This window comes from Pristis pectinata, chromosome 8, assembly GCF_009764475.1.
Source record: "Pristis pectinata isolate sPriPec2 chromosome 8, sPriPec2.1.pri, whole genome shotgun sequence".
Lineage (NCBI taxonomy): Eukaryota > Metazoa > Chordata > Chondrichthyes > Rhinopristiformes > Pristidae > Pristis > Pristis pectinata.
Window position 1 is genome coordinate 78,990,254 of NC_067412.1, and position 14,315 is coordinate 79,004,568.

Here is a 14,315-nt window from a genome sequence, read left to right on the forward strand (position 1 = left end):
ATTGCAAATGTCACTCCACTCTTTAAGAAGGGAGGGAGGCAAAAGACGGGAAATTATAGGCCAGTTAGCCTGACTTCAGTGGTTGGTAAGATGTTAGAGTCCATTATTAAGGATGAGGTTTCAGGGTACTTGGAAGCACATGATAAGGGAAATCTTGCCTGACAAACCTATTGGAATCCTTTGAGGAAGTAACAGGCAGGATAGACAAAGGAGAGCCAGTGAATGTTGTTTATTTGGATTTTCAGAAGGCCTTTGACAAGGTGCTGCACATGAGGCTGATAAACAAGATAGGAGCCCATGGTGTTACAGGAAAGGTACTAGCATGGATAGAAGATTGGCTAATTAACAGAAGGCAAAGAGTGGGAATAAAAGGGGCCTTTTCTGGTTGGCTGCCAGTGACTAGTGGTGTTCCTCAGGGGTTGGTGTTGGGTCCGCTACTTTTCACTTTATTTGTTAGTGATCTGGATGATGGAATTGATGGCTCTGTGGCCAAGTTTGCAGATGATACAAAGATAGGTGGAGGGTCAGGTAGTGTGAGAAAGCAGGGAGTCTGCAGAAGGATTTGGACAGGTTGGGAGAATGGTCAAGGAAGTGGCAGATGGAATACAGCGTAGGGAAGTGTATGGTCATGTATTTTGGTAGAAAGAATAAAAGCATAGACTATTTTCTAAACTGGGAACAAATTTAGAAATTGGAGGTGCAAAGGGACTTGGGAGTTCTAGTGCAGGATTCCCTAAAGGTTAACTTGCTGGTTGAGTCAATAGTAAGGAAGGCAAATGCAATGATAGCATTGATTTCGAGAGACTAAAATATGAAAGCAAGGATGTAATGCTGAGGCTTTACAAGGCATTGGTCAGACCACATTTGGAGTATTGTGAGCAATTCTGGGCCCCGTATCTAAGGAAGGATGTGCTGGCATTGGAGAGGGTCCAGAGGAGGTTTACGAATATGATCCTGGGAATGAAAGGGTTAATGTGCAAGGAGCGTTTGATGGCTCTGGGCCTGTACTCACTGGAGTTTAGAAGAATGAGGGGGAATCTCATTGAAACCTACCAACAATTGAAAGGCCTGGATAGAGTGGACATGGAGAGGACATTTCCAGTAGTGGGAGAGTCTAGGACCAGAGGGCACTGCCTCAGAATAGAAGGACATCCTTTTAGAACAGAGATGAGGAGGAATTTCTTGAGCCAGAGGGCGGTGAATCTGTGGAATTCATTGCCACAGATGGCTGTGGAGGCCAAGTCATTGGGTATATTTAAAGCAGAGGTTGATAGGTTCTTGATTAGTAAGGGCGTCAAAGATTATGGGGAGAAGGCAGGAGAATGGGGTTGAGAGGGCAAAATAAATCAGTCATGATCAAATGGCGGAGCAGACTCGATGGGCCGAATGGCCTAATTCTGCTCCTATGGCTTATGGCCTTATTGTCTTATGATTTTGTACACTTCTATCAGTTGTTCCCTTCAGCTTTCTTTGTTCCCAGAATAATAACCTCAGCTTCTCCATTCTATCCTTGTAGCTGAAATCCCTTATCCCTGGAGCCGTTCTGGTGAATATTTTCTGCGTACTTTCTAGGTCCATCACATTCTACCTAAAGTACAGTCATCAAAAGTGTGTACAATACTCTATTTTTCTAGAGGATGAACATAGTAACCTTGCTTTTGCACTCTTTGCCTCTAATTATTAATTTCAGGATCCAAAATTCCTTACTCATCACTCCCTCAACATCCCCTGTCACTTTCAAGGATGCAGGCATATCCAGAGCCAGGTCTTTCTGTTACTTTATAACTGTGTCATTTATGCAAAATCATCTCTTTGATTCTTTCTGTCAAAGTGCATCACCACGCATTTTTTACACTTCAATTTCACCTGGCAGGTGTGTGCCCATTCTGCCAGTCTATCTATTTCTGCCTTATGCTAAGTAAAATAGTCAGAGGCGAGTTGGAGATTTTGTATGGTAAAACACTGGATGTTAGCAAATTTCTTCCTAAAGAATACTAGAGAGATTGAGACAGGGCTTGATATAAGCATGAATTAAAGTTTTGGCAGTGATTGGTGTGAGGTGAGGAGGAGGGTGTGTGATACCAGTGTGGTTTTCACATAGAGTCCTAATTTAAGCAGTGATCGCTTTGTAATCAAGGTTCTCAATTAGTCCCTTTTGGCATTTATAAAATGCTTCAGTTGAGCTTATTTCTGCTTCTGTGAAACCTTCAGTACATTGGCGAGGAGATTGTACCGATGATTTCATATCTTGCAGAATAAGGTTGCTTCTTGAGGTAAGATTTCATTGCAGAATATTAAAAGAAAATGTAAAAAAAATCCTCATATCATTTGAGTCCATATGAAGTGGCAAACGAAGCACTGAGAAATATCTTGAAATCCAACAGTGGAATAAAGAAAAAATTGCAATTTCAAAATCTCACAATTTTACTTTTGAAGTGTAGTTAGTGCTATATTGAAGGAAAGCTCACAGTCAGTTTGTGAACTGCAAGGTCCCATGGTCCAATGTGATAATAATCAGATCCTCTGCTTTAGTGATATGAATTGAAGGATAAATGACCAGGATTTGGGAAAACCCTTTCCTTCTTAAATGGTACCAAAGGTTTGTCTTTAATGTCCATCTGCAATGGGATCTGTTTAATGCCACATCTGAAAGACAGCAGTTATGACAGTGCAGAACTTCCTCAGTGCTGTATATATCCACATTTAGGTCCCGCAGCTGGAGAGATTTAAGAGATTAAGATATGTATACAGCATGTTGGTTTAGGTAGGGTGTGTCAAGTCAAATCTCTGGATTAGGAAAAATTCAAAACCTGTTGAAAGCCAGAATGCAGTGCTGAAAAGATGAAAGTAGATTAATTAACTTGCATTGTTGGTGCAGAAATAGAGAACAGAAATGTAGCACTGCCAGGCTTAAACACGTCTTGATTTTAGAAGGCGTTTTCTTACTGTTGCCAAATTAGGAATCAGATATTGAGGCTCCCAACTGGGCAATTGATCCAATGAACAATTAACACCTCTCAAAAAGAAGTGGATGAATATTTGTCTGAGAATGGAACTGAGGGTAGCAAAAATAAGTACAGAGGCAGATAATCAAATGCTGTGTGAAACATAATGGAGCTAACATTCCAGCTGTTGTGTTGTCAGTTCAACAAAACTGAATGCACCACTCAAATTATGATCCGACTTAGGCATTGTACAGTTCGATTATGTCTTCTGAGTTATGCTATACTGGTCCAGCAATATATTTTAGCTTCCTATTTGCTTTGTTCACTGCTGCTTCAGACCATTCTCATCAATCCTAGATCTGGCCATCTTTGTCTACACAAATAACAGTAAATCTAATAAGTTTAGGACATACACAATGAATGGTAGGGTCCTAGGGAATATTGAGGAACAGAGGCACCTCTGTGTCCAAGTCCATAGATCCCTAAAGATGGCAGCACAGGTGGATAAGGTAGTTAAGAAAGTCTACAGGAAAGTATCCAGTTCATTTCAAGATGCCGTCTAGAGGAAGGACATGCTTGCATTAGGGATGATACAGAGGAGATTTACCAGGATGTAGCCTGGGATGTAATATTTCAATTGCATTGAGAGATGGCAGTGGCTGCATTTATTTTCTTTGACATAGTTGAAAATGAAGGAGGACCTGACAGAGGTATACAAAATTATGAGAGGCATGGATGAGGCAGATATTGAGAAACGATTTCTCAGGCAGGTTTGCTATTGTGGTTCGCTATTGTGGTTCGGGAGGGTTTAAACTAGTTTGCGAGGGGGATGGGAACCGGAGGGGTAGGTCAGTGGAAGAAGTGCATGGAGTAAAGTCAGATCTAACATATAGAGAGGCTTTGAGGAAGGAGAAGCAGAGAACAGGGTATAAAGTTAGAAAAGTGGATGGGCTAAAGTGCGTTTACTTAAATGCAGAAGTATCAGGAATAAGGGTGACGAACTGAGACCTTGGATAAATACATGGAACTATGATACTGTGGCTCTTGCAGATACTTGGCTGGCACCAGGGCAGGAATGGATACTGAATATTCCTGGATTTCAGTGTTTTAAAAGGGATGGGGGGGGGGGGGGGGTGGTGAGAAGAGGGGGAGGGGTGCCGTTACTGGTCAGGGATACTATTACAGCTGCAGAAAGGGTGGATAATGTAGAAGGATCCTCTCTAGAGTCAGTATGGGTGGAAGTTTGGAACAAGAAAGGAACAGTTACTCCACTGGGAGTATTCTATAGGCTCGCCAGTAGCAGCAAGGATACTGAGGAGCAGATTAGGAGGCAGATTTTGGAAAGGTCTCCCATAATAACAACCCTGTTTTGGAAAAAACAGGGTTGTTATCATGGGAGACTTCAGCTTCCCAAATGTTGATTGGCATCTGCTTAGTGCCAAAGGTTTAGATGGGGCAGAGTTTGTTAAGTGCGTCCAGGATGGATTCCTGTCACAGTATGGTGACAGGCCGACTAGAGGGAATGCCATATTAGATCTAGTATTAGGTAATGAACCGGGTCAGGTGACAGATCTCTCAGTAGGTGAGTATTTGGGGGACAGTGACCACCGCTCCCTAACCTTTAGCATTGTCATGGACAAGGATAGGAGCAAACAGGACAGGAAGATATTTAATTGGGGAAGGGCAAATTATGAGGCTATAAGGCTAGAACTTGTGAGTGTAAATTGGGATATTTTTGAAGGGAAATGTACCGTGGAGATGTGGTCAGTGTTCAGGGATCTCTTGCAGGATGTTAGGGGTAAATTTGTCCCGGTGAGGCAGAGAAGGAATGGCAGGATGAAGGAACCAGGGGTGACAAGAAAGGTGGAACAACTAGTTAGGAGGAAGAAGGCAGCATACATAAGGTGTAGGCAGCAAGGATCAGATAGGGTTCATGAGGAATATAGGGTAGCAAGGAAGGAACTTAAGAAGAGGCTGAGGAGAGCAAGAAGGGACATGAAAAGGCCTTGGCGAATAGGGTTAAGGAAAATCCCAAGGCTTTTTTTCACTTACGTGAAGAGTAGAAGGATGACGAGAGTAAAGGTAGGACTGATTAGAGACAAAGGTGGGAAGATGTGCCTGGAAGCTGTGGAAGTGGGTGAGGTCCTCAATGAATACTTCTCTTCAGTATTCAGCAAGGAGAGGGGCCTTGATGATGCTGAGGACAGCGTTGATAAGGTTAATGTTCTGGAGCATGTAGATATCAAGAGGGAAGATGTGTTGGAGCTGTTAGAAAATATTAGGACAGATAAGTCCCTGGGGCCTGATGGAATATTCCCCAGGCTGCTCGCGAGGCGAGGGAGGAGATTGATGAACCGTTGGCTAGGATCTTTGAGTCCTCATTGTCCATGGGAATGACACCGGAGGATTGGAGGGTGCCAAATGTTGTCCCTTTATTCAAAAAAGGTAGTAGGGATAGTCCAGGGAATTATAGACCAATAAGCCTTACGTCTGTGGTGGGCAAGCTGTTGGAAAGGATTCTTAGAGATAAGATCTATGGGCATTTAGAGAATCATGGTCTGATCAGGGACAGCCAACATGGCTTTGTGAAGGGCAGATCATGTCTCACAAGCCTGATAGTGTTCTTTGAGGAGGTGACCAGGCAGATTGATGAGGGTAGTGCAGTAGATGTGGTCTACATGGATTATAGTAAGGCATTTGACAAGGTTCCACATGGTAGGCTTCTTCAGAAGGTTAGAGGGCATGGGATCCAGGGAGCTTGGCTGTGTGGATTCAGAATTGGCTTGCCTGTAGACAGCAGAGAATTATGGTGGAGGGATTGCATTCAGATTGGAGGGCTGTGACTAGCGGTGTCCCACAAGGATCGGTTCTGGGACCTCTACTTTTCATGATTTTTATTAATGACTTGGATGAGGGGGTAAAAGGGTGGGTTGGCAAGTTTGCAGATGATACAAAGGTTGATGGTGTTGTGAATAGTGTGGACGACTGTCGAAGATTGCAGAGGGACATAGATAGGATGCAGAGCTGGGCTGAGAAGTGGCAGATGGAGTTCAATCTAGAGAAGTGTGAGGTGGTACACTTTGGAAGGACAAACTCCAAGGCGGAGTACAAAGTTAATGGCAGGATTCTGCGGAGTGTGGAGGAGCAGAGGGATTTGGGTGTTCATATCCACAGATCCCTGAAAGTTGCCTCACAGGTGGATAGGGTAATTAAGAAAGCTTAAGGGATGTTAGCATTCATAAGTCGTGGGATCGAGTTTAAGAGCCGCGAGGTAATGATGCAGCTCTACAAAACTCTGGTTAGACCACACTTAGAGTACTGTGTCCAGTTCTGGTTGCCTCATTATAGGAAGGATGTGGAAGCGTTGGAAAGGGTGCAGAGGAGATTTACCAGGATGCTGCCTGGTTTAGAGAGTATGCATTATGATGAGAGACTAAGGGAGCTAGGGCTTTACTCTTTGGAGAGAAGGAGGATAAGAGGAGATATGATAGAGATATACAAAATATTCAGAGGAATAGATAGAGTAGACAGCCAGCGCCTCTTTCCCAGAGCACCAATGCTCAATACAAGAGGGCATGGCTTTAAAGTAATGGATGGGAAATTCAAGGGAGATATCAGAAGGAGGTTTTTTACCCAGAGAGTGGTTGGGGTGTGGAATGCGCTGCCTGGGGTGGTGGAGGCAGGTACATTGGTCAAATTCAAGAGATTGCTAGATAAGCATATGGAGGAATTTAAAATAGAGGGATATGTGGGAGGAAGGGGTTAGATAGTCTTAGGCCAGGTTTAAAGCTCAGCACAACATTGTGAGCCGAAGGGCCTGTATTGTGCTGTACTGTTCTACAATTCTATGATAACGGAAACATTTAAAATCAGAGGGCAAGGTTCAGGATAAAAGGTAAGAGGTTTAGAGGTGATCTGAGGAAGAAGTTTTTTACCCAGAGGGTGGCAGGAATCTGGAACACACTGCCCAAGAGGATAGCAGAAGCACAGACTCTCACAACATTTAAGAAATACCTGGATGAGTACTGGATTCGTCACAGCGCAGAAGGCTATGGATGAAGGGCTGCAAAGCAGGATTAGTATAGATGATGACTCAATGGTTGGCATGGACATGATGGGCAGAAGGGCACATTTCTGTGCTGTATGACTCTATGATTCTAAGTTTTACATCATTAATAATAGTTGTAGCATCTCTCATTTCTTCCAATGTGTGTGCAGTGCCTTGCTTTTGTTTGTAATTAATTCCATTGCTCGCCTACAAATTTTATTTAGCTCATTTTACAGGTTTCTTGTTGCTTCCTCCTCCCCAACTGCTCCGCCTCCTTCCCATGTCACATCATTTTCATATCCCAGCAGTTGCATTAGAACTCAAAATGTATTTTAGGAATTTAGCCAAATTCTTTTACCTTCTTGGATACTTTGCCTACATATATGTAAATCATTGGGAGATTAAGTTAGAGATCAGGATAGTGGAAGTTTTATGTATTCCACTAGGAGGAAGGCTTTAGTGGACTATACAGACTTATTTCATTTCACGCCAATTTAAATAACAATAAGTGGTCAGCTGGCTCACATGATTATCTTAAATTGATATCATTAGAGATGGTGCCATTTAAATTTTGGTATTCCTCTTTGCGTTAAGGTTTTATTATTTCTATTATGTGAATCATTCTGAAGAGACTTATTTCATAATAACTGTGAGTGAGAAGAAATGCCTGCCAAGGAAGAGAATAGAAAGAAAGCTGCAAAGTGACTCATGTTTTATTCGAGTTGTGTTAAGAACCAGAAATAACTTGGTGTCTGATTTTTTTTTCACAATATACAATGATGCTTTCTTCAGATAAAATTCTGGAAACTCCACTTATACATGCAGAACATTTCAAATGAGAGTCAGTATTGATTGCTTATTTCATACACTGGTGTCAGGCTGCAGGCAAGTTGTAATCTTCTTTCTTGCTGTACAAGATCTGTGTCTCATAGGGAAGCCTACTGATGTGAAACACTAATTATGCTTTTTTTCCCCTAATTCCATTTTCTATCCTCTCCTGCTGAAGTCATTGAGGTTTAGTAGGGCAATCTTCTTAACATACTATTGCCAACAGTAATCATTGTTCTACTCTGGAAAGTTGTCTTTCAATGAGACTAAAATCATAGGCAAAAAGAGGCCATTCAGCCCATTTGTGCCTGTCCCTGCTCTTTGCTATTCAAAGATATCCTGCTCCTTACCCAGAGACCTGATATTCAGATATTTATCCAATTTGGATTTTGAAGGTATTATTAAACCTGCTTCTACCATTCTTTCAGCAAAACATTTCATTGGTAACTAGCTGCATAAAAAATTCCCATTTCAACCCTGTTTTTTTTTTCTCAATTACTCAAACCTGGATCCTCCAGAGTAGAAATGGTTTTCTTTTATTTATTCAATCAAAACCCTTCATGATCTTTAAAACCTCTTCTCCAAGGACAATAACACTAGCTTCTCCTTGAAAATGAACTTATATGTTAGATTTAAATTATCCCATTCAATTCTGAAGTTGGAGGCAAACATTGTACATTATAACCAGCCTTCACTCCTTTTAAAGTGGGCCACTATTTGCAATTTCTTCATCTTATATTTTTATTTCAAATTATCCTGAGAAGAGTGGATCAGAAAATGATTACCATTTTATTGAGATACAAATGATAAACAACATCTTCAAGGGAATGAGGATTATAGTGTAAATGGCAATATGAAGTGTCTGTGGTTAGGGAGAATTTAACCATTGGATATCAAATGTTGTTTAGCAGCTGCCAAGTTGTTGAAAGATGACCCACTTCAAGTCAGACAAATAAGTACCCTGGTACTATTTTAGTAAATCTAGTAAATCCACAAAAACAGAATTGGTCCTACTCTTAGGCACAGGGGAAGCTTACACCCTCAACAATAGTCACAGAATTACCACTCCAGACTCGGTGTAACCACTGATCAACACTAAGTGACCAGTAACTACCTGTGAAGATATGATTGAATAATAATTACTGATACTTTGGCTTGGCTGTCATTCTGAGCCAATTGAATAGGAAAACTGCTCTCCGGTTTGGAATGTTTGCCTTGAATAGGAACACATCATAAAGATTGTGAAATTGTACAACCCAAAGGCTCTGTTTTTCATTGGAAATAGAATATTTAAACCATCCTTTATATCCAACAAAAGCTAGTCATTGATTTACTATTGTATATACAATCTAATCATGTGCAAACCATAGTTACAAAGGTAGATCAGAGACTGGGTAATCAGCTCCTGACCCCTCCAACTGATATTTTTTGAAAAGTGAGCCCTCAGTCCATGTCTCATTCATTCTTAACAGCAAACTATTATGTTACTCTATAAATCATTTTAGAATGTATTCCTGGAACATGAACCACATTGGTAAGGAAACATTTATTGCTTTATTGTATTGAAAAGCTGGCAGTGGACTTCCCTTTAAAACTGCTGCAGTTCTTGTGATAACTGGCGTTCTCACCATATGTGGGGAAGGGAATTCCAGGAATAAACACTTCCTCATTGATGCTCTGCATTTATCCTTAACAATGCTGAATCTATTTTTATAAGTGCCTTTGAGACATTGCTTAGATGCTTCATAGAAATGCTACTGATTTCCTCTTTGAAAAATTGAAAGCACGGTTAAATATTGTAGTGGAGTATGTCCAAGTCATAACATTGCCATTGTAGGTAATTCATTTATTAGTGTTTGCAGTAGATGACTTCAGAGGTCCTTTAATGCAATATTATTCAGGGATTACATCAGGGATCTGTTTTTTTGCCTGAACTGAGGCAAGGCATTTGCTTTACTCTAATGGTCAGTCTTGATTTGCTTGGCCTTTTCAAATGTAACCATACTGTTTGTTGGGCCTGAAGTAGAGGACAGAGTAATAGAAACTGTACCTGCAATTGAAGTGTTCAATCTGCCAGCAAGTACCTCTCCCAACCAGAAACCTGTCTGTGGCAAATTTCACCTCCTTATATTGGAAATAATAATGTTCTATTTCCCAAGACCAGAAGCCTACATTTAATCTTATTTATTAGCGACAAAATTATATGGAAATCTTTTTGTATATTAATTCTTTAAAAAAAACTCGATATAGATGTTAAATTGTGTTCCATTGTAATAATGTGCTTATTTAGGATTATCTGCTTCTGTGGATTAGAACATTACTCTTTTTTTCTGGGGCCCACTTAAGTACTGCCAAACGTGCAGATAACAATGTGTGATTTTGAATATTTGTGAGACGCTAACAAAGAAGTTAGAAAGTTTAAACCTAAACACCAGCAAGGTGCATAGAATTCATCAGTAAATTGACGTCCTCTCCTCTAGACAGCATATGATTTGTTTGGTGCAAGAAAGGAACATGACATCTTGATGCAATTCTGTCCCTGATATAAGGTGGTTGAAATGTTAGTTGTGGTTCAGTTGGGAGCATCGTCATCACTGAATCAGATGGGCCTAGGTTCAAATTTCAATCCAGAGATTTAAGCATTAACATCTAATCTGACATTTAGAGAGTGCTGCATAGTTATAGGTGCTGTCTTTTGGATGAGATGAATACATGGATGTAAAATATCCATGAAGAAGAGTAGGAGAATTATTCCTGGAGCCCAACCAATATTTACCCCTCAATCATCATTGCAAAACAAAAAAAGATTTTTTGATTCATATTTGGTAGTTGTTTGTAGGAGCTTGCTATGTGCAAATGCAGACTCATCTTTCCCACATTACAATAATGACTACACTTCAAAAATGTCTTAAAAAGAGATGTGAGAGGTGCTATATGAATGCAATTTTTTTCAATTCCCTTCTGTGCTGAAATCAGATCATTTGTTGCACATTTATCTGTGTATGGTTGTGACTGGTTTTAGGGGGTTCTCACCATTTTGGATGTAAAATTACTTTCAAATCACCTTGTTTGAATCTACAAGTCTCCCATTTGTTCTCCTGCTTTTCAGGGTTTGAAATCTCAGAGTATCAGAAGAGACAAGCTGCAATGACCGTAAGAAAAGTCAGCAAACAGAAAGGTGAGCATGTATCCTTGTAATCCTTTCAGCAGACAGTATTACAGGCAAAGAGTCAAAAATCAGAGCTGGAAGAACTTGGGTTGTAGAACCGCTGCCTCACAGCACTGGAGATCCTGGTTCAATTCTGACCTCCAGTGCTCTGTGTGTGGAGTTTCTGCCTCCGACCATCTGGGTTTTCTCTGATGCTTCAGTTTCCTTTCACATCCCAAAGATATTCAGGTTAGGTGGTTAACTAGCCACTGTAAATTGCCCCTCGTGTGTAGGTGGGTGGTTGGATCTGAAGGGAATGTATATGAATGTAGGGAGAATAAAACATGGAAATAATGTAGGATTAATGGAAATGGGTGGTTAATGGTTGGTGGTGACTTGGTGGGCCAAAGGGCCTGTTTCCATGCTGTACGTCTCTATGACTCTAACATCCTTGAAGCCCCACTGGGCATAGACATGATCCAAAGTACTGCACATTCATGGTGCTCAGGAGTTTCCAGGTTTCATTGCTAGTCTCTACTGAGTTAGCTAACTCCATCTAGCCTGTAGTTGAGGCTTAGATGTATGAATTTGATTAAAAACACTTAGTTTTGGTCCAGAAGCTCTTGGTTCTTGAATAGCTTATCTATCTTATTTACCTATCAAGACTCACATGGAAGAGATACTGAAGTATTGCTGTCATTTATCAAATTGTACACCGGCAGAATTTATTGAAAATTGCTTGAAGGATCTAGGGAAACTATACAAAGGTTTTAGTCAATGGCACAAGTCTGAGCAATCAACATGATGTAACATTTTACAACTTTGTGCTGCCAGCAGCAATCTTCAGCAAATATCCAAATTTTCAGGGTGCACACCATTTCATTTTCTGGCCACGAGAGTTTTAAAAATAACGTGCAGCGCATGACAAACTTTTCCTGCTCCAATAATATACAAACATCTTGCATTGCAAAATGCAAATATTCCAGAAGATATCAAAGGCTTTAGGGCACGTAAATATAATGGCAAACTAAAACTCTCTAATAGCTTGCCTACTTTAGGCATCCACACCAGGCAGTTTCGAAACCACACAATTAAGTTCATGGTGGATTAGCAGATTTTGGAGGAGATATATGAATAACCATTGCAATCTGTGTAGTGCCCATAAGGCATAACATACCCGAATTCAATGATTTCAAAGACATAGCTTGACAATGTCCTGAGGAGAAAAAAAACATTATTTGATCATCTCAGAAAGGGCTGGTACAAGTTGAGCCTTCACAAGATAGATTGAAAGTACCTGGAATTGCATGGGTTTGATGTTGGATAATGGTGAGATTAAGCCCAATTGTGATGCCTCCTGTAGTCAGTAACCTATCAAGATTCACTACTTAAACTATTAAAATCAATGGCCAAGGCTAGTGGTACCTATGGAATCCTAATGAAACACAATAATTTCATTCAGGATAAATAATAGAAAAACTGGGACCAATTTAAAAATCTATTTGGTGATATTAATCCATGTTGAAATCATTCAGAGTAATAATAAGATTTGCCAAGCTGTGGCTAATCTGAGAGTGAGTGCCACCTACCATGCAAAAGTTATCCTGTAACTTGTTAATATTTACATACCGTATTTAGTTTTAATTTATTAACAATTCTTAGTTCATTCCTTTAAATGCTAACTAGCTGATAAATTACATAATTCATCTTGCTTTGCCAGCATTTTATAGATAAGTGGATGAGATTGTGACTTTAAGTTCCTGTGGAACCTGATTTTTTGTGTATTCAAATCATATTTATTTTAGAATATAAATCAATGTCATTTAAAAACCTTTAGTTTTAGTTTATGGTATTCTGAGAAGCTAAGATAGAATAAACAGAAGAGTATTCCCAATCTGAACCTATCTTTCCATCTGGTAATGTAGATTTGCATTTTAAAAGAGCTTCCAGCTACACCAGTGATATTTTTAGAATACCTTTGTTCAGCAAGTAGGCCAGCGTGCATAAAAAAATACTCTACAAAATAAGGAAAGTGTGGAAAAGGCTGACTTTTAAATTGATCTTCACACCCCAATATAGAAATGCTGGCTGATGTAAAATGATGAGCAGCTGTTTTACTACTGGCACTTATGTAAATTAAGGCTCAAACTAGGGAAAGGGCAAAGATAAATCCCCACTAAAGGAGTTAATATTATGCAGATGTGAGCAAACTGGCTTCATTTAGATCTTTCTGATTGATTTCCTCACTGTTCATATGATGCACTTCCACTTTGACACGGGTCCAAGAACAATGAAAGGACACATGGAGAACAAATGCCTTTTCCCAATTAGGCTTCCAGTGAGACATATATGTTATTGGACATCAGCATCTGGAGGTCCCAAGTTTCCATTTGAGCATCACAGTAGAAATATAAGGTGAATGCATAATAAGAAAATATGCTGCAGATAAGTTACACATATAAGCAATTGAATATACATAACACCACATAAGCTGTGTAAAGGATTTAACCTCATCATGATGGACCTTTGGAAAGACTGTGGTTAGCTTAAAATACACAATTAAAAAAAACTAGAAATTCAATTGCATGTTTTCAGTGTTTTGCAACTGAAATTTCAACTTTTCCAAATGTGAAATTTGATAATGTTCAGTTTGAGGTCTCTTTGTGACACTCTGGCCATGAACTTGGGTATTTCCAGCCACAAGTTATTGGCCAATGCAATTTCTGCATTAGTCATGCTTGGTATGATTTCATCTCCAGCTCATTGCTTCTCTTGGACTAAGACTTAGCCAATCTTGAGATAATTAAGTCTCTATTGGGCACTCTTGGGACAAGCATATTTTAGCAAGTTAGTAATTGCTTGAGATGCACATAAGCTATGTGCTTTACTTTGCTCCTTTAGAAATATTCCCACAATTTTGTTTTGACCTTATCATCCATGATCCACTGATCTCATTCCCAACCCCAAAGCTCTAATCTCACAATCCTTCAGTTCTGACACCATCCTCCACCCAACCCACGTCCAGGATTCCTCTGATCCATCCAATCTTCCAAGGCCCCCTCTGAACCTCTCAACCCATTGATTAAACTTCTCTTGAATCTCTTCCAACCTAACCAACATTTCGATGACTCCTACTCCCCCCCCCCGCCCCCACCAAAAGGCTACTCCAGACATCCCCACCATCTGTCCAAGGCCCCTTTGATACAAATCATTCATCTCCCTCCCTTTTCCCCAAAGCCCCTCCGATCTTCTCAATCCATCAACTACAACCCCAATGATGGAAACATTGCCAGGCTAACACCCAGTGATCTCCCCAATCGGCACAGTCTCTGCTTCTGCAGCAGGA

General features: G+C 40.3%; 1 protein-coding gene across 3 annotated transcripts in view; it reads left to right on the top strand.

Annotated features, from left to right (window-relative positions):
* The window catches only part of arhgef9a (Cdc42 guanine nucleotide exchange factor (GEF) 9a), a 137,587-nt gene that overhangs the window by 110,745 nt on the left and 12,527 nt on the right, over nt 1–14,315 (top strand). For all 3 annotated transcript variants that reach the window (XM_052021116.1, XM_052021118.1, XM_052021117.1), the window contains exon 9: nt 10,931–10,999. In XM_052021116.1, the coding sequence (XP_051877076.1) occupies nt 10,931–10,999 (69 nt within the window). The remainder of the gene's footprint in view (nt 1–10,930; nt 11,000–14,315) is intronic.